This window comes from Sturnira hondurensis, unplaced genomic scaffold (genome assembly GCF_014824575.4).
Source record: "Sturnira hondurensis isolate 20B ecotype Veracruz unplaced genomic scaffold, ASM1482457v3 Scaffold0025406, whole genome shotgun sequence".
Lineage (NCBI taxonomy): Eukaryota > Metazoa > Chordata > Mammalia > Chiroptera > Phyllostomidae > Sturnira > Sturnira hondurensis.
Genome location: NW_028098037.1, coordinates 24,670 through 52,589, shown reverse-complemented (window position 1 = coordinate 52,589; position 27,920 = coordinate 24,670). Strand labels below are relative to the sequence as shown.

Genomic DNA, 27,920 nt, shown 5'->3' with positions numbered 1-27,920 from the left:
TTTTAATAGCCTTAAACATTGGTCACTATTTAAACAAGACATTCTAAAAAAAGCAATCACATAATAGTTTATAGTCATTTACAAGTGGATGGTATACATTTAGATACAGAGGTAGAAGTTCACTTTTACGTTTCACTAATACACATTTACCAAATTCAAGGCACAAAATTGTTTGCTTTACAAAAAAATACTGTAGAAATGTCATTTGCTGTTGTACAAGGTGAACAAAACTTTCAAAAGAATCTTTACACCCTTCCATATGTACTCCATGGTATAAGATTTTTTTCCCTCACTAATCATAGTTGGCACAAAAATGGAGATTTTTTTTAAGTTCAGAAGTTCCCATTTTTAGAAATGCTTTCTTTGCAGAGCTGCTATGTATCCTAGATAAAAGTCCACCCAAAGAAACCAAACAGTAATTTCCCAAGGAAAGGGCACTTTCTGTACACAGCAAAATTCATAGGTAGAAAATGCATGATCTTGTTTTGGATAACTAGGTCTCCAGAATAACCGATACTTAAGGAAGGATTCAGAGGCAAATTTTAAATATTTGGCTAACACCTTAGTCATTATGACTTTAATAAGAAAGAGACCTGATCATCTTACTCTAACAATCAAACATCATTTAATTCAAACTGATGGAGATTTCAAAATTCCATTTCAAAAGAGCTATACACACAAACATCAAGAAAGAGCCACAGAGACTTTGCAAAACTGAAACAGAAAACATGAAAAAACACAGCACTATCAGTCCTTGAAGTTGCAAGGGTGTCAACTGGCTAGAGTTTAATGACAAGAATTAATAAACTCTATGGGAACTAAGAAAAGCCGCACATGTGAAACACACTGTAGTTATCATCTCCAGGCTTTCTGCTCATCAAAAAAAAAATAATAATAATAATAATAATGGTTGCCCGGAGACAGCACACAGTGCTTGTCTGAAAGAAAAGACTGATTTTAGGGTTCTGCCTAAAAAGGACCCCGCTGGCAACAACTTGACCTCACTTTTGCTGATCACGTTTTCCAAGTACTCTAGTTGGTTAATTTACACTTTATTTTATTTTTTTATTTAAAAAAGTTGATTTAAAAAAGTCAACACAGATTTAGAATCCAGAGAATGTCAGTAATGCTGATGTGCACTGAACTGAAACATCCTGATCGTCTTCTGAGAGAAATGATGTTCCATACAAAAAAGATTCTTAGATTCCATTTTTTGCTTCATTATTGTTTGTGGCTTGTTTTCTTTGAGCAATAAAAGGGTACATACACTTGTCCGCTCCTAGGAACCGATACATGCACACAACTGCTTCAAAAGGGAGGATGCTGGAAAGGAAAGCAACAGTTGTTAGCAAATGTGAAATGTTAGTTACATTATGGGGGCAGATATGGAAAGACTGGACCCAAGAGGGATCCCTCAGTTACCTCTTCATGAAAGTCACGATGTACATGAGGCGCGGGGTGCAGATCATGGGCTGGTCGGTGAGGATGGCCCTCATGGCTTGCTGTACACAGTAATCGGGCTTCAGAGGGGGCAGAAAAGGCTCAATTTCTTTCCTGGAAGTTACATAATTAAAAAATGCAATTAAGAATGAACACAAACTAGGCAAGACTGAAAACACATACTGGAACATTAACAGTGATGTTACTTGAGTGACAAAGGTTTTAGGTCCACTTTGTTTACTTCACTGTGCTTTTCTGTATTTTCTAAATTTTCCTACTGTGAATGGGCATAGCCCAGAAAACAAGTTAAAGAAAAAAGGCAAAACTGGTCTGCTTTTCTGCAAGGAGTCAAGTTTTAAAAATGCCTCAAAAGGTATTTCAACTGACTTTTCTATTTTTTTTCTTCCAACATAAAAGGAAAGGGTGTTTGGCATAACAAACACTAAACCCAACCAAGATGCCAAACTTTTAGTATTCAGTGTGGTTCAAATAATGGTGTGCAAACACTGGCATAGCCTTTCTGAGGGAAGTAAAAGTCAGCTACATACTTTACCGGATGCCAGAACAGGGAGAAGCCAAGGTATTTTCTCTAGGGCTCTGATGTGAAGTGCATTGAGACATGTACCTTCAGTTGAATTCAATACGTTACATGTTGCAATAGCCTGATATATAATTTATACCTTTTATTCTTCTTTGTCCCACTATGGCTTTGGACACTGGCTGTAATGCTAAATAGGAAACAGAGCTCCTCAGACCCCAGCAACTGATTCCCAATACATAAGAGGGAAAAACCACACACACACACACACACACATACACACACACACAGGAAAGGAGTCGGGCTGAGAATTCAATGACTCAAATCCCCTTCCACCTATTTCATTGCTTGGTCAGGTTCAGGAGGTGACCAACGGGGAATTGGTTTGGTTATCTTCCTTTGCCTTTCAAATTCATCCAAGCAAAGACCTTAAAGTAAGCATGTCTTCACAAGTACCTTCTTAATGATTCATGGTGTTGTTTATTTTGCTTAGCTCAAGTCAGATGTGATTTGACATTTATATTCCCATATGCCTCCTTTCAAAGTGGGTGGGTATTTTACTTCATGTCTAGTAAACTGAATTGTTCCTTCTCATTCTGTCAGAGTGAATCTAGCTACATACACCCTTTGTAGAAAGGAAGCTCCCAAATTTAGAGTGTAACTCTTCTGTGACACTGACATCCCAACACTAGTATTAAAGAAACAAAATACCTTCTAAAGAAGTGGCTCCTAAGGAAACCCTGGGTATCCATGTTTTCTTCTCGAAGACGTAGGGAAGCCATGTCATGTCTGATGCTTCTAGACTGACTTCTGCAAGGTGATACCAGTGTGGCGCCAGACCCTCGCTTGTTAATCTTTCCTACCTCAATTTTACAAAGCCTTTGACCAAGGAAAACTACGGGACGACTGTCAAATAACAGTCAAAGTGCAAAGCTGACTATGTTTGAGGATCCAATTTCACATATTCTCCCAATATGGAAAGGAAATTTTTAAAACAGCTTTTTATCAGTAATAATGTATGTTCTCACCAACCTGATCCGGCAGCCTCTGAACATGCCTGTGTCTACCAGGTAAGGGCAAACCAACGTTGTTTTAATTCCATCTTTTTCAGCAGCCTTTAACTCATGGCTCAGGGATTCATGGAAACCCACGACTCCAAATTTACTGGCACAGTAATCCTGAGTTAAGAGAGAGAGAGGAGGGGAATGTGCTAAGTACATGCACAGATACCAGACCAAACCCAGGCTTCCTCCCTGGCCTATTACTCTAGTTACATGTTTACTACAAAAGGTAACAGGTGACTAAGCAAAGAAAAGGAAAGCTGTTTTAAAAGACAGATATCTGATGTGGTTCAGTGCAGAAATAATATTTTCAAAGCAACAGCAAAAACAGATGAACACTTTTGCCACATCGACGACGTATCATATTACTTTGGGGAAGTCACCACAAAGGACTCTACGAAAGCCAATGAGCTGGAGTTAAAAATGGAGAGGTTCACTTTGAAGTGTCCGGAAAATTTACAAATGGCCTCTTGTTCAGCAAAGGAAACTGAAAAACAGTTTGTTTAAATTAATGCTAGGAGAACAAAGGCCAGTCTAGCTTAGGTTATACATTGGTATGATCTGATTTTCTTTTTAGGATGAAGGACAAATGAAAATAACTTTACTTCTTGAACTTAAACTAGAACTTAACCTAAAGAAACATAGAATAACAAAGTTCTCCATTACCCAACTTTAAATTTAGCAATGACTACATAATGTAGAAGCTCTCTATTCTGTGTCCTTTTGTATACTTGTTTTCCTTTTATGTATTTGTATGGGGTGATGCTTTCAGTGTTAATGCTACAGCCACCCACAGGACAAACAGCACGGAATAACACACATACACATGCTTTATAATTTGAATACAGTGAAGAGCAGGGTTTGACTGGGGCCAGTTCCACAAACTTACAGTGCAGGCCCCCTCACATCTGCCACAACCATCCCACCTGATGAGCTGACATGAGATAGCTCACTTTTGGTAAGTTGACCAAAACAGAAGGCCAGCCCTGGCTGGTGTGGCTCAGTGGATTGATCTCCGGTCTGTGAACCAAAGGGTTCCAGGTTTGATTCCCAGTCAGGGCACATGCCTGGGTTGTGGGCCAGGTCCCCAGTAGAGGGCGTGTGAGAGGCAACCACACATTGATGTTTCTCTCCCTTTCTCTATCCCTTTCCCTCTGTCTAAAAATAAAATAAATAAAATCTTAAAAAAAAAAACAACAGAAGGTCAACCTTTAGCCTCATTTATCTGCTCTCTGTGACACTGCTATGGCTCTCCACGGCTTTGTTCTTGACCCTGTCTTCCCATCACCACCAGTCAACACTGCTAGTGGGAATGGGGCACACTGGGGACTCGTGCAGCACCTTCTCCCCCTGCCGCTATCAGGTCACACTAGATGGCCCTGGGGCACCCGGGCAGAAGGCTTTCAGGAACATCCCAGCAGCAGCTACTCTTCTTAGGCTTTGGGGGTGTCAGGAGATACAGCAACTGAATGAAGGAAATGTTTTGTGTCTGACAAACCTCAACTCCAGCAGTACTGAACAATCCCAAGGAACTCGCAACCGTCACAATATGACCGTGATTAATCTCCAGCATGGTAGGAAGAAAAGCCTTTGTGGTCTGAAAGAAAAGTGAGGTTCAGGCTTCAGAACTGACATTAAGAGTTTCATCAAGCCCTAGCTGGTGTGGCTTGGTGGGTTGAGCACTGGCCTATGAACCCAAAGGTTGCTAGTTTGAGTCCTGATCAGGGTACAATCCTTGGTTCTAGGCCAGACCCCCATTTGGGGGCAGGTGAGAGGCAACTAATCTATATTTCTCTCCCTTTCTTTCTTCCTCCTTTTTAGAAATGAATAAATAAAACCTTAAAAAAACAGTTTCATCTAAAACCCAACCCAACATCACAGAACAAAATTTTATATTTATCAAAACCAGAAGATCCTTTAAGTGTCTGGTTAAACTTGCACCCGTCATTGGCACGGCAGGCCTATTATCAGCCGTGACCAACGAGACTGTAACAGAAGGCGTTTTGGGGACAATGTCCAGATGAAAAGAAAACCATTAGTATAAGGCTCTTTATCACCTTTCAAGCAATAGCTATCTGTTAACCTAAACGATCCCAGTCAGAGATCTTTTCATGCTCATGACTTGACTGTAGCTATCTTGTGGTCTGTGAGGAACCTCCAGCCTCCCCACAAACAGAGTCTTATATTAATGTTTTCCTAATAGTTATGTCAAAATAGTGATAAATCCATGAATGAAGGGATGTCCCAGCATCATATTCTAGCACATAGAGCTTTACTGCCAAAGTGCACTAACAGAAGATATTCTAGTATAGTAAAAAAATTGGGTAAAAGTACAGAATCATTTTAATGAAAACTGTGTCATAATGCTAACTCTGCATTGATAAAAACTTCTGAATGACCACACCCTACGCTGGGGAGTGACCTTCCCACAGAGGCGGGCGACTGGCCACTCAGTGTAGCAGAGCTCGTGGACAAATTCCAGGACAGTGGACTCAAGCAGCATGGATTTCTCACTCACCAAATTCTCTTCTCCCTCTAGCTCTGTTGCCTTCAAGATACAAGGCTGTATTTTTTTTTAAATTACTTCAAATTGCTTAAGATGATCTATGAACTACTCTACCAGGCTCCCAACAGTTTTATAACCTGCTTCTTAAAAGAAAGCAGCAAAGAGCAATCTGTCTACTGTTGAGTTATAGTCCATTGCCAACACAGCTTCCCATGATTTATGAAGTTAAAAAACTCAAACGCTATACAATGGACTTTAAGAAGAGCTGCACTCCCTTCTCAGAGAGTTTCCTGGTTAATGGGTCACTGAATTTTTGCAAAAACATCTCATCTGTTATAATTTTTGTTAATCACCTTAACAATAACCCACAACCTTCGGACCAACTTCATTTGTTATAATTTTTGTATGTTCAAGATCAAAAAGTCATTCCATTAATCTGAAGTTTTTCCATGTTCCAATACATGACACATACAATTACCAAGTGAATCTTGGTGACACATCCTAAGGTCCTCCCTAATCTGACTCCTGACCAGCATCTAACACCCCTTGCTCCCCAACTTAGACCCCATTTGTCTGGGCCTCCTTGCTGTTGTCACCTATGTCATGCTTATTCTCACCTGTTTTTACCTGTGACCTCTTCTCTACTCTGACAATCTATCCCGAATGCCCTCCTATGTAATTCAAAGTATAATATTCATCACAGATTTACACAACCTCTTATGCCTGAAAGTGCTCTTGTCACTGGAGTTTCCCAATATTTCTCTATCAAAAATAGTCAGGGTATTAAGTCTTTATCTAATATTATTCTACTCACCTTGACTTTGTCCATTATTTAAGATTTATACTTGGTACTATTAACCATAACATGTTTTATGATAGTTTGATTTTAATTGTTTTCATATGTCTGGTTGCTCTGACTGGGCTGGAAGATACAGTCTCCTTCAACTATTAAGGGAAAATTACTACGCTGTGACTGGACTGTGGAAAAAAGTGATCTGACTCCTCACATTCCTCACAGACCCGCCACAGTGCTGCACGAATGAGAGATACATGTTTCAACCTGATTTTACTCCTTTGTAGTAGTAAGTGGGAACGGTCAAGGTCGTAATTATGAATTTGGCCTACCTGGTAGTCAAAAAAAGGCAAGCTGTCGTACTTGTGGTCATTACAGGTTCACCTGTAGGCTCTATAGCTTACATATGGCCATTATATCACAGAACTGCAATAGGGTAGCATCGCAAAGCAGCTTACGGATTCCAATCTAAACTAGAAAATCTTAAGTAATCAAGTCTGTAAGTGTTCTTTTAAGTATCTAGTTATGATTGTCTCCAGATTACTTAAAAAGTATAAAATTTATTCTTGATGTTATTCAGAAATCATTTTTAAGTATTAAAAGTTTGCTTAGTTTTGAAAGATGAGTATAGATTTAGAAGGGCCATATTTTTAAGTTCTTAAGTATAAGAACTCAGTGTTACAGCTCAAGAAATTATACACAGTATAAAACACCAATAATAACATGCTACTTGGTGCCCTCACTGTGACCATCACATGGCGGTGTCCTCTCTAACTCGGGCTGGTGGCTGGCGCTGCCCAGAATCATGGCTCTGAGTGGGCTGGCTCTAGTGACTCCCCATATTCATGTGCCACGGTGTTGCTACCAACTTCTAAACAACTAATCCCGGTCCCAGCACCATATAGAAGTAGCTGATACAAGATTAACATATCCCTAACAGTTGTTAAACTTTAATTTGTTGCCAAGTTTCTGAAACTGATGAATGTCTTCTCCCCTGAAATTAGTCTGGTAGGGTTAACTTATTTATTCAACAAGCGTTTCTTGAACATCTACTACATGCAGGTTCTGTATTCTGATCTGACCAGTAATGGGAAAATGACATCGGGTCCCCTTCCAGTCTCTATGCGGAATTTATACTCAGCAGCACTTAACTGTGTTAAATCAGAACATCAAATATAAAGCAGTTCTAGTTTATCCCTCACTAAAGCAGAGTCTTATGACTTCATATTCAATACAAAATGTCATTTGGGTTTTTTCCTCTTGCACCCTTGCCAAAGCAGTTTGGAGGGACATTTAAGCTCTTGGTTTTGTATGTAGAGGACAAAGAAAAAGAGAAACAAAAGGATCCAAACAGGGCTAAGTGATAAACCTTTTGCAACTGTGGGATGTAAACATATTTTTCAGGGAAATATGCTTCATTTTAAGTAGCTAGTAAAGTGTAACATAGGTCTGTTTTAATCTGAAGGTTTCTTTTCAGAGGAAGGGGTTAGTTTAGAAAAAAGTAGTGTCAGATCAATGTTTTGTTTAAAATATGTTATTTCTTGCCTGATCAGAGACAGATCTGGCCTGTATGAGTTAAATCCAATGTGTCACTGTATTTTCTCATTCCAAGACAAAGGCCTATATTCTCCGTTCAGAAAGACTTACCAATTACAGGTCTAATACTACAATTACTGTGACAACTACAAACAATGTTGGAGAAAACCAGGGGCTGAGGAAAGTGAGAAGTGAAGTAAGCACCCAAGGCCAAAGTCGGCCTCAGAACACAGACTGATTGTCTTTCAAAGCTGGTGTCAAGCACTCAGCTCCTACTGTCTGCCCAGGACAAGAGCATTCACATAGGGATCACTCAAGTTTCTTTTTAAACCTGAGTTTTCAGGGTGCGCCCTGGAGCCTGATCCATGTGACTGAGCACTAAGGCTGTTAATCATTTTCTTTGCTGCCTGAATGGAGGCCAGCAATTACTGCTCATGCATTATTTCCACAACCAAACTCCTGCCTTACGTCTGGAGCACATTACCAAATAAACTTTGATCAACACGAATTCTATCCCTTTCTTTACAAGAAAAATGCTATGAGTGGCTAGAAAGCATCACACTTTCAGGAATTTTCTCAAGTAACCTGACTAGTTTTCTTTTCTAATTACTCTTGCCCTCAACAGTCTGGTAGATGACATCTGAGATAGCACAGCATATTCTGTCCTTGACACAGTCTGACAGCACACAGAAATCTGGCACTTCATAATGAATTATTAATGTATGAGATGGGGACCAGCGAAAGGTGAAGTGCTAGTTGCCATGACACCAGTCAGTTCAAGCTAAGGCTCTCGATCTTTCACTTTGTCTCAAAGAGTCTTTAGCAGAACGTAAAGGGCAGATCTGAAGTGCACACCCAAACAGCTTAAGTGTAAATTCATGGCTGTGCCACCATTGGAGAGTCTGAGTGGCGTGGCTCAGACAACTCACTGAACACCAGAGTGCTCTGATTTCTCCTCCGTAGGGATGGGTTATACGGACCGGGAGCTAGGAGCTAGCACCTGATAAAGGGACCCCTAAAGGAAGTACAGAATTGGTTGGTGCCAATGGTGGCTGGCAAGGTTGGCTAGATGCTTAACCTAAGTTAGAGAATTACACTCCACCACTATGTTCTCTTACTCAAATGTCTAAGAAACCGAAGAGGATATCCAGTTCCTCATCAGGAAAATAGGATTGACGATCTTGGTTTCAGTCAGTAACCAGTATACACTAATTTGTCTGTTCAGTGAAAGAATTTAGAGTTGAAATAGACCTAGGGGTTATCTTACCTTGAAAACTCTTAATAATGGCCCCTGGCTAAAAAGTTGTGGAGCTACAACTTTGATGAACTGTTATCACAAGACTCCAATACCACAGTCTGCCACCAGCTGACAGGGATGCTATGGGACTTAAAAGAAAACAGAAGGAAAAGGGACCCTCACATGGACACTGACATTCCTATGGAACACAGTTAACAAGTCTAGGATCGCTACAGCTCCTCAGGGGTCCTCTTCAAAGCACCAGGCACTTACAACAAGGCACTTTGAAAAATAATGGTAAAGGTCATATTTATAATATAAACAAGAACTTCTTGAACAGAAGTGTGACTGGATATAGACATGACATGTCGTATCTCGAGAAATCTTTGAATAATGTTGAGTTTACACCAAATTAACTTCCAACAGCCCCAGCTGTCCACATTGTTCCTGGTGCTCTAACGACAGACTGAAGCGCAGAGCCTGCGGCTGCAATGTCAGGACAAATTAGCCAAAAGTTAAACAAGAGAGAATGTGAAGAAATGTGGTATCCGGCAAAGTCTGACTTTTGAAAGTGCGAGATTGATGATGACATTTTAAAGGTGCAGGTAAGACGCCCAGAATGTATTCTCCATATCTACTGGCAAGTCCAAGTTAATGGGTATGAAGAGGAAAGTGAAGTTAGTTTCTCACAGCAGGAAAAAGCCTCATACTGTATTTTTGTGCATTTGTGCATTTTTACAACTGTCCTGTGGTCAATTCAAGAAAAGGCATATTTTAAAATAATTGTTTTGTAGTGTTTATCTCTCATTTGAACATCCAAGAAACAGAGCAGACATTCTAAAGAGACCCACAAATTATATTATGATGGGGACATTTTAATACCATCAGCAGTTATATGGTATAGTTTTCTGATGTTTAAAGGTTTTTAGAATTTCCAAATAACAGCAATATATACAATTAAAATTATACAATCAAGACTCCACTGAATAAAGAACATCCAACTGGACATCCTTAGGGTGCCCACCCCTCCAAGAGGTTCAACATCGCTCCCTGGAGTGCGCTGCTGCTTCTGTCTGTGCTGCTACCAAAGTAACTTATTTTTGTCAGAATCACAAAGGACCATACTGCTTATTTACAAGGCTAAAATGACATCTGGTGGCACTCTTTGCTGAAAACTCAGATCCCGCTCCTGGAGAACTATGATTCAACAGTACCAACTATTGAAGGCACTGGAAATGTAGTGAACTGTGTTACAAAGGTTACCAGGATAAACCATTAGCATGTTCAGACACTTACAATGACAACATACCTCCAACCTAACCTGGGAAAGGAACCTGTGGTTAAGTGTATAGTCTTCATGCTGTAGATTTAAAGGTTATCTGCTTAATGAATACACTGACCACCAAACTTTAAACATTTCACTTTGACATAGAAAATGGTACTTGAAATTTTTCATTGCAAAATTATCTTCAACTAGGAAGTAAAACCTGAATCTATCTATGCTACTAATATACTGACTTGAATTATTTTACATATAGTCAACAGCACAAATTCTGAAATTCACGTAACTGGATCCTGGCTTTTTTTCTCTTTCCTATGTCGATGTGTTTGTAGACAGAAAGGGACAAATTGTGCAATAGAGCCCAAGATACTGACACCTACAACTATTCTGTCTTAACAAAAAGTCCATCGAAATCTACATCAGATTCATACAAGATATTCTGTCTTTAACTATAGAGGAGGGACATGAAAAGACGTCATAATCGTCGAACACGTACTATCTAATGTTCTTTTTTTACGATTGTGTTGAGGATGCAGGATTAGCTACACATTTGCAGGCAGAAGGAGTTAATCCTTAACACTCACACACACGTCCACTCCCAGAGCTGCCCTGCAACCAAGAAGCTAATAAAAGAGCGCAGCTTTTCAAACCAACACCTAGATGATGACACCATGAATTATTCAGCAAAAAAGTGGTTCATTAACTTGCCTCACCACTGCTGAAGCATGAGATGATTCTACCCCAAGGCAGAAACTCAGATACCAACATTCCCTTACATTTTACACAGCACCATAGAGAAACACTAAAAAAGGAGATGACTTAAAACTCACACTGTTTGGAAAGTACACTGGCCTTTGGAGCCCCAGAAACCACATGGTCCTGACTGCCAATCACTTAACCTTCCTTGTAACTTGACCTCTCTTGACTTAACTCATTTGTCACATGAAAAGGAGATCTCCAAGTTTCTTAGCTCAAAAATGTTATGATGATGTATATCCAACAATTCTTTCTCTAATTCCTGCCATGCATTCAAAATTCAAGTTGTAACACTGAGGCATTACTCGCATGAGACTCTCGTAAATGACTCAGTGAGGTATCACTCCATTAGCGTCGGCATCTGGTGAGCAGTAAAAATATCTATTCATCAAACATGTATATGTTGTCATGCCTGTGCCTGAAAATAATGTAATTCAAATTCATGATTTTCTATATTAAAAAATTACAAATTATCCGCAAAACGATCATTGCTTTTCTGTGTTTGACTTCAGCCAATGGAAGCTCGGTGTGCTAAAAGAAACTATGAATCCTGAGCACTGTTTCTGCAAGGCTGTTTTCCCTGACCCTCCCCCTGGCTGAGTTCCAGATGATCAAAGGAGTGTTCCAGGATCTCCCTCAAGCTCAGGCCCCTCCCCCCATTTAATAACTCTTTATAGAATAATGAAAATAGCCCACAAAATTGCAGCCAAATCGTTGGCTGAACAACAGGTTGTCATTAATCCCTTTGCTTTGCCCCATGCTCAAATCACATCTCAGAAACTGTAATAAAGACAGATCTTCCAAAGGGCAGAGGTTTTGTTCTGCTCTAGTGACTGGTAACCACTTCCATGAGGCAGGAACACGTGCACACAGGCTTGCCCCTGCTCGGGCTGTCTGCAGCGGCAGGGCCCTTCCCCATCCCACCCCTCCAACAGCCCAGCCCGGCAAGGCCCCCCGTGATCACCTTCCATCATCCCTTGTGTTTCATACGTGTAAACAGTTCAGATTCTTCTGTTTTCTACTTTGCTTATTGTGGAACCTTTTTAAAACAATTAAGATCTTAACCTAAATTTAAAAATACCATCAAAAGTATACTGAAAACTTACTTTATTCTTGAGTATGCATTGTCACAACTTAAAATCTACTCATTATGTATGAGGGTCTATAAAGTCCCATTACTGTATTAGGCATGTTAAATAAATTTAAGGATTACAGAAACCACCTTTTCTATGAATTAGTGGTGCTCAACTTAAGCTACACATGGAATTACCTGAGGGAGACTTCATTTCTGAGGCCCCAGCTGCATTCCAGGCTACTTACACCAGGGAGAGAATGAGGCATCAAGAGACAACATTTCCCAGGTGACTCCAATACGTAGCCAAATTTGAGAACCAGTGTTCCAGAAGAAGATCTCAATCCCAGCACCAGTGACATTTTGGCTGGGTAGTTTCGTCATGGGAGGAGCTGTCCTGTGCACTGCAGAATGTTTAGCAGCATCCCTGACCTCTACCCGCTAGATGCCAGTACCAAGCCCCGAGGACTGACAAGCAAGACTGTTTTTAGATGTTGCCAAATGCCCAAGGGGAAAACTGCCTCCAAGAGAGAATCCTCTCTGGAAGGAACATACACATTAGCAAATCAAGTCATCTTATCATCTTGCAATTTTTTTCTAAGCTCTAATCCTTGCATTGTTATGACACTTTTCTAGGTTTGGAAAAGATTCTGGGCTTAAAAAAATAACAACTTAAATTTGGGCTGAAACACCCATCACTTTTAGCTTATATGTCAACATCTTCAAACCACCACTCCACTGTTAAGAAATATCTTCCAGCTTTAATAAATGTATCCTCATAGGTAAAAAAGAAAGAAAAGAAGAAAAGAAAAAAAAGAAATCACTTTGAAGGACAATAATGCCAACTACACATCAGGGGCCAGGAGTGAAGGAGCAGGATTCGAATCTGGTGAGGTCCCCTCCCTCTAACCTATTTCCAGACAGCCATTTGACCCTGGGCAGGAAGAATGGGGCAATTCAGTGCACGGTCTTGACTCTGTGCCTGATGCTTATGGTTTTGGAAACTCCATCCTGGGCACAGTGACCAAGGGGAACAGTGACAAGAAAGCACCTGGATGCTTTCTTTTAGACACTGGACTGCCATTGGACCCAAAGCAAAGAATTAACCCCCAACTAGGGTGGACCCCAGAGAATGGGGGTCCATTTACATGGACTGCCATTTTCCTAGTCTACAAGATTCCCAAAGGGCTGATTACCTCGGGTGGGGCTGGGGGGAAAGGTATGAGGAAGGAGAATATTGAGAAAGTGGGAAGGAAAATAAGTATTTGAGAACAGTTCTTTCTCCAACTTTGATGCAAAGAGATCAACTGGAACCTGAATCAAACACAGATTCTGACCCAGTAGGTCAGGGAGGGTCCTGAGTCTACTTTCTAACATGTGGCCATCTGGGTGATGCTTCTGTTCTGGACCACAGGCTGAACATCAAGTTCTAGTGTAAGCCAGAGAATCTGTCCACTCCAAACCTCACATGGTTTCAAGTAAATTTCTCCTACGAATTCAGCAAAATAGGCACTGATTTCTCTGCTCTCCATCCTACTCATGTTTCCCAAACCAGGATGTTAGTGTGTTCCCCACACTCTTCTCTCAATAATGTTTATCAGATAGATGAAGGTCGGTCAAGTCAAAGCCAAAAGCCCCAAAACTCTGAGGGATGACTGGGAGTTTACAGACTGCCTGTATGCATATTAGCCTTGGATCCATTTCTAGTAGTTAGCAGGTCCCTCTGCTGTGGTCTGTGAATGTTCGTGTCTCCCTCTAAATTCATGTTGCAACCTAACTCTCAAGGTGATAGTATTAGAAGGTGGAGCTTTTGGAGGTGATTAGGTCAAGAGGGCAGAGCCCTCATGAATGGGATTAGTGCCTTTGTAAAAGACCCAGAATTCCCTTACTCCCTCCACCACGTGAGGTTATAGCAAAGACAGCTGTCTAGGAACCAGGAAGTGAGGCCCTCACCAGACACCAAATTTGCCAGAGCCCTGATCTTGGACAAACTTCCAGAACTGTGAGAAATACATTTCTTTTGTTTATAAGCCACCCAACCTATGGTATTCTGTCATACAAGTCTGAAAAGACTCAGACATCCCTGTCCACATTAGAACAAGCTTTCAAAACAAGACCTAGAAGCCTTCAAAATCATTTCCCCTCATCCACAAAGGCTTTGAAAGCTTAGCTTTCAGGACAGGAAATTCAGACTCTTTTAGCCTCAGGATTTATCTTTTTCATTTTTCACATTTACTTTTCTGAAGCTTTCATGCTTTGGTAAGCCTATGAGAAAACCCTACCTAGGAAAAAATTACCCCTTTGAAAATCTGATGCTTGGGCATTAAGTTTGGATACCACCAGCTGGCCAATACTGAACAATTTTAGAAAACCATGATTAGCATTTTCAAAGGCAAAGCTGATGGACTTATCTGGAATTCCAATCCTGTAAGCTTATTATGTAACAGAATAAAGATTTTACGTTTTCCAGGAGATAATAAGCTTAAAAATAAAACTAAACTAAAACCACACTGTTATTGACATTTTGGTACCAAGTATCAATATGTAAAGAGCTCTGTTCAGCCAGCCCTTGTACAAGAGGCTTTTTTCACCCACTACTTTTCACATCTCAATGTTGACACGCACTTTCACATCTCAATGTTGACACGCACGGGAGAAAGAGGAGGAAGGAAGCTGGGTGAGCATGGGTGTATTGTACTATTTTCCATGAAAATTACAGAAAGGCACAGAAAAACAAATCAATTGGGATTTGGTAATAAAATTTTAATGTGGTATTCATTCTTTAGTCTACAATGTTTACATGCTTGTCTAATTTATGGAGCAAACTTTCTGGAGATATTAAGCTAGAGTTAATTAGCCATTGCTAAACTAACCATGCTAATAAAAAACAATCAATATTTGAAGGTGGATTCTTACATTATACAACAGGACAAAAGCATATGTGACTCACAGGCAAATTTAGGTGCTTTGAACATGTAGCCCAGGGAAATACAGCAGTTCCTTGAACAACGTCACTTCATTTGACATCATTTCATTAACACTGATGAGATGCTTTAGGAAATTAGCTCTTGTTTATATCAATTAGCCTGTGGTAAAGGTGGTTTTGTCACATGTCATTTTGCTTAAAGTAATAGACCCGACTGACATAAGTGAGGACTTACTGCACTTTGTAGAGGTTCCAAACTAAAGCCCTAGGAAGAGGGTCTGAGTCCTTGCTTCTTTGTTTCCCAGGGGTGACCTTGGACAAGTCCCATAACCTATCTTGGTTTATTCCATAAAAATGGAGATAAGCTCTACTAAATTCAGAATGGTGTGTATGAAAGGGCTTTGTAAAATTTAAGTGCTATATAAAAGTACAGTAAATGCACACAAGGTTCAGTAAACATATACTTATAGGTTATTTTGGTTATAAGTGCTATCTATTCTTGGTTATGTTGTTTTTCAAGTTCCTGCAATGCCTGGCGCTTGCTAGGTATGGCTCCCAGCCTCCTGCCCTCCACACACTTCGGGCAAAAACCCATCCTGACCACTAGAGGAAGCCTCAAAAACACATTGCTGAGCAGTTGTTCAGTCACCTTTTTCGCCTTTTCCCCCAGTGCTGGGAAACACCAAGCACTTTCCCATGACACCCTTTCTAATCCTTTTCTTTAGTCTTTTTTTACTAAGACCAGAAAGCAACTGTTTTAAAATATAAATTACAATGTTTGATGAAGAAGTACCCAGCAAATGTAAAAATAGTAACAGTTAATACAGAAATATTTTTTATAGCTGCTGTTTCCTCTTTCCCAAGAGACTATAGAACTACCTTGTTTTAAGAAATCCTTGAGAAATCAGTTGGGGGTAATACAGTTTGCAGGTGGAAAAATTCAGGCTTTGAATTTTAAGTTTCCCTTATCTTAAAAACGCCCATGTACTTACATTACACCACACATATTTTCCCAGTTACACTGATTTGGGAAGTGTTTGAGCCCCATTGGTTAGAATCACACTGAGAGGGTGAACCATCTTAATATTAAAAAAATCCCAGCACTAAGCTATTTGAAGGAAAAGCAAGAAATTCAAATTTTATGCAAGCAGCAAATGAGAAACACCGGTTTTCCCAAACCAAAAATCGCCCATGTTCTCAATGTTAACATGGCTGCCACCTTTCACACGGCTTTGTGTGATCTTTGAAAGTTTCACAGACCAAGTAATGTTTTGTTTCCAAATGTGAAGTCATTGTAAGTGGCTTGTCAGTTGGGCTAATTTGACAGCACTCAAGGTTGCGGCAGTAATTGCCCTTACTTGTTAAATATTCTAGCAGCATTTGCTGAAGTGTTGAAAGTTTTATGATCATTATGAGAGGATATTCAATTTTCCCCCCCTTGGTTCACTTAATTTTACTTTCAGAGCATTTAGGAAAATGGTCCCTGACAGGTGTGAACTTGAGTTTGAGAACTGACAAAGGAAAAAGGAATAGGCCATGCAGTATTAAGATCAAGTAAAAGATGGTAGCATTCCTGCTGTTGAAAGCATCCCTTCCAGGACTGAGATGACTCAAGCCTCTGCAAACCCAGAGTCCCAGGTGACTGGAACTGGCTGGCCAAGTGTGTCAGGGTCAACATGATGTGACCCTAAGGCCATGCTCTGACAACCTCTACTCTGAATGGTGGTGTCCAATAAAGTGTTAGGTCACAACACAGGGAGGACCCCTCGGCTGCCCTATTATGGGGACCATAATGCTGATGCTCTGTCTATATATATTCTCGAAGAAAGAATTGAAAGATTCCATCCTCTGAGTTTTTTTCCAGGTATGCTTACAAGGAGTCTGAGCTTAAAAGGAGTGTTCATGTCAGTTAATGGAAACTGTAGGAGATGTTAGTTCTTTGAGTATCTAACTATGATAGTAAATTTTGAGATAAGAAATCAATAATTAACCAAGAGAGATTTAACACATTTTTTATCCAATCCCTGGAGTTATAGGCTTAAAACACTGGATTCAACCCATTCAGTGGAGGCAGGGGAGAGTTTACTATTTCCTAAGGACTATCAAAGTTTGTCACACTCCAAAGATTAGCTACAAAAGGCCCTTTATCTTGGGAAGATTACTGTGTGTAGAAGGAAATAAGATACAAATCCACCCTGCCAGTACACCCCCTAGTGGAATTTCAGCATAGTACAATTTGGGGGGGGGTCCCAAAATATCCTGGGTATTGAGGACTTCGCACAAGCTGGGATGGACTCTCTCATGTCCAGATGGTGTAACTGCACCACAGCCATGAACCTCTGCATTTATCACTCATCGAGCATTCCAAAAGAAGCAAACACACAAACCTCTACCCATACAGCTATCTGGATTAGACAGAGGCTAACTGGCTACTTATCATAGTTGAAAAAGACTTACTTGTAGTTTCCAAAAGATAGAAATTTTAGATGAATCTGCTATTAATATCCCTTAACTCAAGAAAAACTTAAATGAAAAGGGGTTTCCTACTTTAAAAAACGTATTCTAACTCCAAAGTGAGATTATTAAAACTGCTTGAAGTAAATTTTCTGATTGCCACATCTTTAAAGGATACAGTCAAGTTGCTAAAGTCAGTTCACTGGAAAACCTGAAGAATGATTAGGGTAAAAACAGTGTTAAAGGAAGAGAACTGAGGATGGGGGCAGTTGAGCTTTTAGCCATTGGGTTTGCAGCTCCTCCCCAGGCCTGAGGGGTCCAGTCCTACAGTGAGTGGTGAAGGACTGCTATGGACAATATCCAGGGAGTCTTTCAGAAAAAGATACTCAATCAGTGTTAGCATGAGCACTGGTTAAAGAATGCTTCCCTTTTGACATGACCTATAGATTAATTCCTACCTGCTCAGATAATGGCTAAAGCCTTGGATGTAGAAATAGCCAGGGAAAAAAGAATAAATACCAACTTTGCTTCCAGGAATTGAGATGAGTAGCCCATAATTTAACAAGAGGGTATTCCCTGAACCAAGAATTTGAGATGATTCTACAAGGACCGATCCTTAATATATAAAGATTCTAGTCACTCAACATGAAAACATGATTGTGTTTGTTTTTCTTTCCCAGGAATGGGGCTACATTTTGTCTGAACTATTTAACTTCGACTCCCAATAAGACAGGACTCAAATGGCAGAATAGGTCAATGACCAGGGCTCCTTCAGGGCATAGCAAGGTGTCCAACCCTGCAGGACCTCAATTGAGGGTATACCAGGGAATATTTAAGTGATGAGCTTGAAGGCAGGTGGAAATTATCCCTGGGAGGTCTAATCTGAAGTGTGAATGAACCTGTACTTCATGATGGGAACACAATAGTCAAGCAAGGGTTTAAGGTAGGTTCCAGTCAGTATAACCTTTAAACAGGCATCTCATTAACTTAAGTCTGCTTAAGTTATGACCCTAGGTTGGAGAGGAATGGCTGGAAACAGGGAAAGATATTAAGAGACTCTTTCCAGAGTCCAGGCAAGAGGTGACAGAAGCAAAGTGGAAGCAGGAGTGGAAAGGAGGGATCAAAATACATGGAAGCAAGAGAGCAGCCAGGATTTGGTGACCCATGCATGTGTGCAGGAGGGACAATTAAAGGTACTGCTTGTGTCACCACATCTGATACTGGCCATGCTTGGGGACACAGTAAGGGACAAAACAGTATAATTCAGTTTTCAGATTTGCTGATATTCGAAAATGCGTGGAACAGGCAAGATAGTTGTGTGAACTTGGGAACTGCCACATAAATCAGTTGAAGCCACTGAAATAAATAAACTATCCAGTTAGAAGTGCACAGTGAGAAGAGGTCTGAGCATGCAAGGCTGCAGAGTCATTACATTCTGGATGCAGGGAGGCTAAGAGGACTGATGGGAAGAGAAGCAGGAGAAACCGGGCTTATCATGGAAGCTAAAGCACTGAGCTTCAAAGAAATGGTCAACAGGGTCACATTCAGCAGGAAGATCAAGCTACACATTGCATGTGGTGACTAAGGAGCACTGTTATTGTTTCCTAGGACACTGGTTACTTAATAATATCTTCTAAACAATTGAGATAATAAGACACAGATGAGAACATATATCAAAGATGTTGGGGAGATTTTTACAGAATGGTTCCTTGCTCACACCAGTTATGTATAGTGACATTTTATCATGTCATAGATACTGACTTCTAGTAGCAGTAGACGTGGGCCCAGCATGTAAAGTAGCAAATACAATAAAATTCAATAAGCATGTGCACTTATTTTGTGTCAAGAAGGCTATGACATGACTTTGTTAGGTCCACAGTCTCAGGTACCCAAGTAGTTACTACCTAAAGAGATGTTTTACTCAATTTTTAACTGTGACCACAAGAATTAATAAGACAAAGTAGGCTTACCCTACGTCAATTTAAAGTTCAGTTTAAGACATAAAAAGCCTTTATTTCTGAAGCTCAAACATTTGATTTTTATGCATCTATTTATTTAATAACAAAAGCCAGCCCTGGTATAGACTTTGAAAGGGACCTTGGGCCCTGGCTGGTGTAGCTCAGTGGACTGAGTGCCAGCCTGTGAACTGAAATGTTGCCCATTCAATTCCCAGTCAGGGAACATGCCTGGCTTATGGGCCAGGTCCCCACTTGGAGGTGTATAAGAGGAAACTGATCAGTGTATCTCTTACACACTGACATTTCTTTCCTTCTCTTTCTCCCTCCCCTCTCTCTAAAAATAAATAAAATCTTAAAAAAAAATAAAAGAAGCCTTGAATGGCAAGTCTTTAGGGTTATCCTTAGACAGGAAAATAATGCTCTATAAAAAATATATAGTCTAACAATTTTTAAAACAATTCTTAATATCATGATTTGGAGAAGGAAGCACTGGATATATAATTTTATATGAATAATTTAGAAATAATTTTAAAAAATGTAAATCTGGCCCTGGCTGGTGTAGCTCAGTGGATTGAGCACGGGCCTGCGAACCAGAGGATCGAGGTTCGATTCCCAGTCTGGGCACATGCCTGGGTTGTAGTCCAGTTCTCTGCAGGCCAACTCCCAGCAGGGGACGCACAAAAGGCAACCATACATTGATGTTTCTCTCCCTCTCTCCTTCCCCTCTAAAGATAAATAAAGAAATAAAATCTTTAAAAAAATAAAAATAAATAAAAAATGTAAATCTAAGAGGCTGTGAACAAAACTAGGTTTCTCTAACCAGAGAACAGAATTATAGTATTTGAGATTAAAATCTAGTAAATCACAAAAAATCTTCAACATTAATGATTAGGAACCATTCATGAGATATTAGGTACTAATGCTGTTAAGTGCTACATTACTCAGATCTACTAGTGGGCTTTTACTTTTCCTGGATGGATTTTAACTAAATAGACTTTAGACATTTGGATATAGATAAATGCCAAATTCAGTAATTAGTATTTTAAAACTGTGAAACCTTTTAAGTTAAGTGGTCTATTAATTAACTACCAATTATCTTGTCTGACTACCATATCAATAGAAGTAAATTACAGACTAGCTATTTGACAGATTTAGTCCTTTGCAATGCAAAATTTTTTCAGAACATAAAAGGCCTGCAGCTAAATGCTTTTGCTTCCCCCTTTTGGTTAATCAGGGATCAATGTGCTGCTCACGTAGACAGGCCAAATGACTTTACCTTTTAGAAACAGCAAGCTAAGATTCTACTTCTCTTAGAAAAAAAAACAAGCAAAGCCATGTTAATGTTCTGGGAAAAACATGGGTTTGCAGTTCCTGTGTGGAGGCCAACTTTCCATTTTTCAAAGAAAACTAGGGAGATATTTTCAAGCTTTTGCATCTCACCACGTAAGATGGTTTCTGTGGTTATGGCAAAAAAAGTGCATTGATTGTGTACATTCTCCATCATCTTGTCCTCACCATGAACGTTGCACAACAGATTATGCTGACTAGAACCTACCCCAAATCTATCGCTTCTTAACTGGTAACCAAGAGAAGGTTCCTAGGAGAGTTGATGATGGAAGAGTACTGGAGGTTGAAGAATCGCAGCAGACTGGAGGGCTGTGCAGAATAATGTCAAGTACTGTAAAAACTGCCAATGTGCATGGAAATAGCAATAAGCAAGTAAAGAGTCAGAGTGGGAGTCTTCTCCTCGAGGCCCAGTCACTGGGAAATAGGAATAGTTGCCAGACATTCAACTTGAGCTTAATTCAAATTGGCATATACACATACCAGCTTTCTCAAAGTTACTAGGCTCACACCACTGAGCATATTTAACACACCATGGTATTACATAGTGTATAAAAAATGAGCATACAGGTGGGGCAAGGAGAATAGAAAATTTATTTAGGAAAACAAAAGGAGATACAAACAATAATGAATGTGAGCCAGCCCCACTTTGAAATCTCATCAATCTTACCCAGCTTAAATTAGTCTAGCATAATGCTTACCTTTTGAAATTTCAGAAGATAGACTCATGTGAGCATTCTCTGAATAGGTCATCTTCTAAATGTTTAAGAAGAAGCCTCACCTTTATTATTAAACATTTATTGAGTGACTTATGAGTAGAGATCTGTGCCAGGTGGGGGCAAACAAACAAACTGCCTTCAGATGGCTTGCATCTATGTCAGGGTTTCAGAGCACAAGGTCTGAAAAGTTCTACCAAAGAACACATACTATACACCAAAGCGTGGGAACGACAGCAAAGGCTGCAAGAGCTTCATGGCAGTAAGAGAAAAGACTTCGGCAAGTCATTCAACTGCAGCTTCATAGGAAAACAAGAGGTTGGATAAGATGATCTCTAAAGACCCTCACAGCTCTAATATGCAAAAACGCCAGAAAAGCGTTGGAGTAGTGAGGGAAGGTTATAGGAAGAACTTGAGCTAGGCCTTCGAAGGTAGATAGAATAGGGGAAGAGGGCCTTTCAGGCAACAGTGTGAAGAATGGTTTGGAATTAGCAGCATCCACAGCATTTTGGTGGATGTCCACAGGACACCCACATGGTTTTCTATTTCACTGCACATGTCTTTAACTCTCTGTCAGAACTGCATACTATTGATTCTATGAAAACAGACGACAACTGCTACTTAAGAGTCTGGCTCAAGAAGATCTGTTCAAATTACCAAACAAGTCTTTGCTCAGCTGATATACTTTTTAAAACGTTTGGGGCAGCATCTTTTCCCCACCTGAATACAGTGGAAAAACACAGTGGTTATTTTTCTGGAAGGGAAACAGCACATGCCAACACTGCACATCTCTGAACTAACCACAGACATTTTCCTAAGAGGACTGCTGAAAGGAAGCTGAATTCAGGTGGCTCTCAGGCCACGTAAATCTCCCCCACCAAAAAAATTACTGTAAAAATTATAATCATTCTTATTCTACATTTTAGTTACTAGATCTCAACTTCTTAAAAGGTTTCTAAGTCTTGGCAAGAAGTTAAAAATTCCAACTTGAAAACGAATTTTCTGATTCAATATTGAAAATAAATTCTTAACTTCAGATGCTTGGGAGAAAAACAGCTGGAGAATTCAGGAACCTCCCATATTTTAATATGAAGCGACGTCATTACTGTCAAGGCTTCCAAGAACTCCCTAAATTGTGTAGTTAAGCAACATCTCAAAGCCAAAAGGCCTTTGGGAAGGTGGTTTGTTTCTTCTTGCTGTATAGATTCAGCTCCTCAATAATTTTGCTATTGCAGATTTAATTTTCTCCTTTCTTAGAAAGTAGCCTGATGTTTAAGGTACAAGTACACTAACTGATGTGGATTTTCAAAGCTAACGCTATGGATTTTCTGTGCTTAATACATTCTAAATTAGCTCTTATTTCATAGAATGATAAGAGATCAGAAGCTGCTTTCCTCCTGTAAGTATTTAACTGAGAGTCAAATGGGAGTTCTTTAATAATCTGATTCCATTTGAATTTTTTTTACAATTCAACAAAATAATCACACAGAGAAAATAGGCAAGAAAGTTAAACTTTAGCATATTTTGTGTAGGTAAATGGGTTCAGAAACTGGGCATCACCTCAGTCAAATGTTACCAGAAAAGACCAGTCCTGGTGTCTTTAAAACGACTCATAACTAGCCTACTGATGGCTGAATATCTGTTTAAGGATAAATAAGTTGACTAAAATCAACTCAGGTTTCTATAGCAGCTTCATCCTTATCATCTTCAAATATGAAAACTTCAGTCCACCTGCAAATTATGTACATCTTTTATTTCAAATGGTGATTGTTTTGCCCAGAATAATAAACACACAAGATTCTGGATAAGCTGTACTGCCCCATTTGTTCCATTGTACTGGCCTTTCCTTGTCTGACCCCGCCCCCTTCTTCACCTGCCACCTGTTCTTGTGGACCCCGAGGCAGCAAGGACTTTTAGTCAGTCCCCACCCACACTGCACCCAACACACACACACACACACACATACCCCCTATGCACACACAAACACACTTAAATTCTCCCAAACTGTATCTGGTAATTTCTTTCCTCCTGTAAAACATAATTAGTTCACATCATTTATATGTTCATTTTTACAGGTGTGGAAATAAATTAAATATACTTCATGTTTGAAAATAAAACATACAAACTTCTTCCAGAATCAGAAAAATGGTTTGATGTTCAAGGAACAACATTTGAATAGGTACTTCTAAAACCAGATTAAGTTTTTAAGCACTTGCTAAAAACTAATGAGGTTTATTGTGACCTATTTAGGAGAAACAGTTCTTTGTTGTGTTCGATTAGAAGGCTAATCTGCCTATGGAAAAACAAAACAAAACATACCACCCTCTTTCCTTACCCTTTCTTTATCAGATTTTATCTGTCTACAAAAGTAAAGGGGAGATATTATAGAGTAAGAAAAGCATAAAGTGGATTGACAACATACAGTTACAGGGAAAGGTTTCACACCTACCACCACTGAATCATTTCAGATGAAAAACTGAGGTTAGTTTTGTCCCCAGAGCAATAGAAAGCCCGCCCCGCCCTCTCACTCTTAGTTTCTATAGTAGCTCTCGTGTTCTAACCATCATCTAGAAGCTGATATGATTTAAGCTCCTGGTCCACCAGACCTCACAGTCCTCCTGCCCCTATATAGTGATTCTGTGGTCCTATCAGGGTGATTTCTGTTCTAAGAGAGGCATCTGCTAAGCTGAGAGGTAATCCAACAGAACAAGGTCACAGACCCTGAGACGGTCAATGGATGTTAAGTGCCTTGCCAGGGTGGCCTGACCGCTCCCAGTGGACCACAAATGCTGATCTCAGACTCTTTGGCACTTCCCAAAATGTGGCTGAGCAGTAATTTGGAAGCCTAAACTCCGATTTTAGGAATTCATAGGAACAACCAATGTTTTACAAACTCAACAGAAAGTAAAATAAACAAACCCAGGATTTTATGCTTCCTCTTGTTATTTTTATGGCAGTCTTTCAAACTAGTTCAAAATGTTCAGTTCTCTACCCTTGCAAGACACACTGAATTGGGGCGGGGGGAGCAAACAGCTATTTAATAGTAACTGGTGCACGATGTAATTCACCACAGGGAATAGTGACTTAGAAGGAAGCTGTGTGAAGAAATGTGCAGGTGGCTTTCAGGCTGGTACTGAAGTCTCTCTCCTTCCCAAGCTTCTCATTGAGGAGGGCCCAGAAATGAAAATAAGGATGTTTATATTTACCCAGAAGTGTGCGTGGCAATTGACCATCATGGTTCTCTCAATGAGCTCATCAGGACATTCCAGGAGGTGATGCCCAGAGACCACACCGGCATTATTGACCAGGACTGAGACCTCGCCAACCTCCTTGCGGACCCTTTCTGCTGTCAGGTAGACATTCTCCCTCTTTCCCACATCACAGGTGTAGGTAAAAACCTGCAGGTTACAGTGGGGCAGAATTTCTTCCTCACCATTCCCAGCTGTCCTCAGAAGTCCAGACGAGCAGCAGCGCAGGGGGCGGGTGCAACAGGGGGTGGGGGGGGGCAAAACGTAAGTCACATGGTAATCAGTAGGACAAAGATCACACAAAACAAAAATACTACAGTGAGCTTCAAATTTCTAACACTGTGAGGCTTGCCAATGACTGAATTTACAGCTGCCTTCCTCCCCTAGAAGTCTTGGGGAATTAGAGCAATTTGCTGGAGAACTTTGCTTAGGGGAAAATCATGTAACTGTGACAAGCCCAATACAAGTCAGACCTCATGGGATCAGCTTCCTGGAGCTAAAGACACCTGGAAAGAACTGATCTCCACCCAGAGAGTTAACACCCCTCCTCCCAAACACACACACTACACTCCTCATTTGGGGGGGGAGTGGCCAGAAGTGGCTTTTACTCTTTAGTAGGTGCACCCTCAAAATAAAAACTCACCTCAAGGCTCACAAATTAAAACTCTAATTAATCATCTGAATTCATTCAAAGCCAAGAAATGAACCTAAAGTTTTTCATGAAAAGTGGAGGTCACACTGATGTGTTCTAACCAGCACAGCACCATCACACGAATCAAACTCACAGGTAAATATGCCATTTTAGCACACAAGAACTCAATTAAAAAACCAAAATCTCTTTCCTGGAAAACAAATACCACTATCTCTTAGGTTTTGGCAGAGAGCACAGAAATCTATTTACTCTGCCCTCCAAACCATTGTTGAAGATGTAACATTTTTGACCTTTGATTTTCTAACCTAAAAGGCCAGTGCCAGTAATTTTGGTGGCAATGATCATCGTGGGGTAGGAGTGGTGCCCAAGTTAATGTTCCCTGTAAAGTCCAATGTTTTCCCTGGAAATAAAAGAATTCTGTCAAAAAGCAAGAGTGATTATCAAATTTCCTGAACCAGTACTTATGGTTGATTATTGTTCCCACTTTGATTTATTTTTAAAGTCTCAGATTCAAGCCAATTCATAAATATACAAAAATGCAGATTTCCTGAGGTTACCAAAAACACGGAATAAATTTACAAAAAGGCTTAAATCCTTCAAGCACTTTGTCTTAAGAGGCAGAGCATCTTTCAATCAGGCAAAGTATGTAACTAAAAGTACTTATCTTTGGTGAAACAATGTAATTATTTTCTCACGGTTGAAGTTACAGTGAAATCAGTGCTGCCCCTAGTCTAAGAGGTTCAAGCCACATTAACATATATACGTGCATCCATCGACTCTAAGTACAACTTCCCAGATAAGTTTCCCGTTGCAAAGGCGATGGAGGCATTTCTTTAGGATTCAAACCTGTGAAAACAAGTTCCTTCTGCCTTCCCTGTCCTCAGAGAGCTTAGGAAACCCCACAGTCGTCCCCAAAGAGACAGGACCTCCCTTACAAAAAGGGTTTGGCACACTTTCCCCTTTAAAAATACAGATCATATTCCTTTATCGAGAAAAATCCACTCGCAGAAGTCCGAGTCGGTGTGGGGAGTGGTTATCTTTCTCGAGAGCTGGCTGACCATGACAGTGGGGTTCCAGGGCCCTCCCGGGTGGGCGCGGGGACGGGGAGGGGCTTGACCCAACAATGCTGGGGCGCAGGTCCCAGTTACCTTGCAGCGCTGCGGCGTCCGCCGCCTCCAGGTCGCGGTAGATGTGGCGCACCATGCCCGCGGTCTCCTCGTTGCTCTGAGTGTTGATGTCCCAGAGCACCAGCAGCGCCCGACGACGGGCAAACTCCAGGGCAAACAGGCGGCCCAGGCCGCTGCCGGCGCCGGTGATCAGGCACACCTGGCCTGCCACACTCTTCTCCTTGGGCCGCACCAGCCAGCGCGCTGCGGCCAGCACGAACGCCCAGAGCACTTTGAAAGTGACCACGAAGAACTCCACGACGATGTTCATCGCGAAGCCCGAGGCAACGCACGGGCCCAGCGCCCACGTTCGCGCCCAAGGTTCGCGCCCACCCCGCGCCGGACAGCCCGGCTCCCCGCCCGGGGGAGTGTGTAAGAGCGACGGGTACTAGAAGCCTGCGTCCCGCGCCCGCCCCTGAGGTGCCCGCCGGGCTAGAGTCCGGGCTGGAGTGCGCGGGGCCACTACCGCCGGGGCTCCGCGCGGTGGCCCCGGGCTGTGCCTCCTGCGGTAGCTGCCCGGGCTCCGCGCCTACTGCGGGCAGCCCCCTGCCGGTCCCGGAGCGCCCTCCCGGCCCGCGGGTCCCGACGCTGCGGCGGTGACAGCCTTGAGTTAGGCGGCGCGCGCTGCCCTCATGGCCAAGCCGCCGCCGCCGCCGCACAAGAGTTCCCGGAGCCGGCGCAGCGACTCCTTTTCACCCGCGGGAGGGGAGCGCGGCGGAGACTGCACGGGCCGGCTGGCCACCGCGGGAGTTGTCAACTTGACCCAAGTTGCGAGAGGGTGGGAGGGTGGGGTGCGGGGCAGCGGGAGCGCCGGGAAGGGGCGACTCGCTCGGCGCAGGCGAGCGCTGCCCAAATGCTGGCAGCTGCCCCCGCAGTCTCGTGTCCCCCTGCCCTGCACTCCCTGCTGCTGTCACTCGGGCACCAGGCTCCGCAGCGAAGCGCCACTCGCAGGTCAGAGCGCTCCTGGCCGCCTCTGAGCGGGCTCCACGCTCCGCGCTATATAACCCTCGACCGGGAAGAGCCAGCAGCAGCATCTGCCCTCCCTCCGCTCGGCCCTCCCCGCCCCCGGGCGCACCCCGCCCCCGGCCCAGCCCCCGGCCCGCCAGCCGTCAGCCGAGCCGCGGAGGGGCAGCCCCTCTCACATGGCCGTGGCCGCAGCTTCCAACCCTCGTCGCACCTCCCTTCGCGACTCACGCCCCCTGCCGTGGGGTGTCCCGGCCTCCGCCTGCCAGGCC

At 41.7% G+C, this 27,920-nt stretch overlaps 1 protein-coding gene across 1 annotated transcript; it reads right to left on the bottom strand.

Annotated features, from left to right (window-relative positions):
• Positions 1 to 336: 336 nt before the first annotated feature.
• Positions 337 to 27,723, bottom strand: RDH10 (retinol dehydrogenase 10). The gene is made up of 6 exons (XM_037039734.1): positions 26,668 to 27,723; positions 24,826 to 25,061; positions 4,538 to 4,636; positions 3,011 to 3,156; positions 1,423 to 1,554; positions 337 to 1,323 (listed from the first exon to the last, which is right to left on the bottom strand). The coding sequence occupies exons 1-6, from the start codon at positions 26,954 to 26,956 to the stop codon at positions 1,200 to 1,202; spliced, it is 1,026 nt and encodes a 341-aa protein (XP_036895629.1). The 5' UTR covers positions 26,957 to 27,723; the 3' UTR covers positions 337 to 1,199.
• Positions 27,724 to 27,920: the final 197 nt, after the last annotated feature.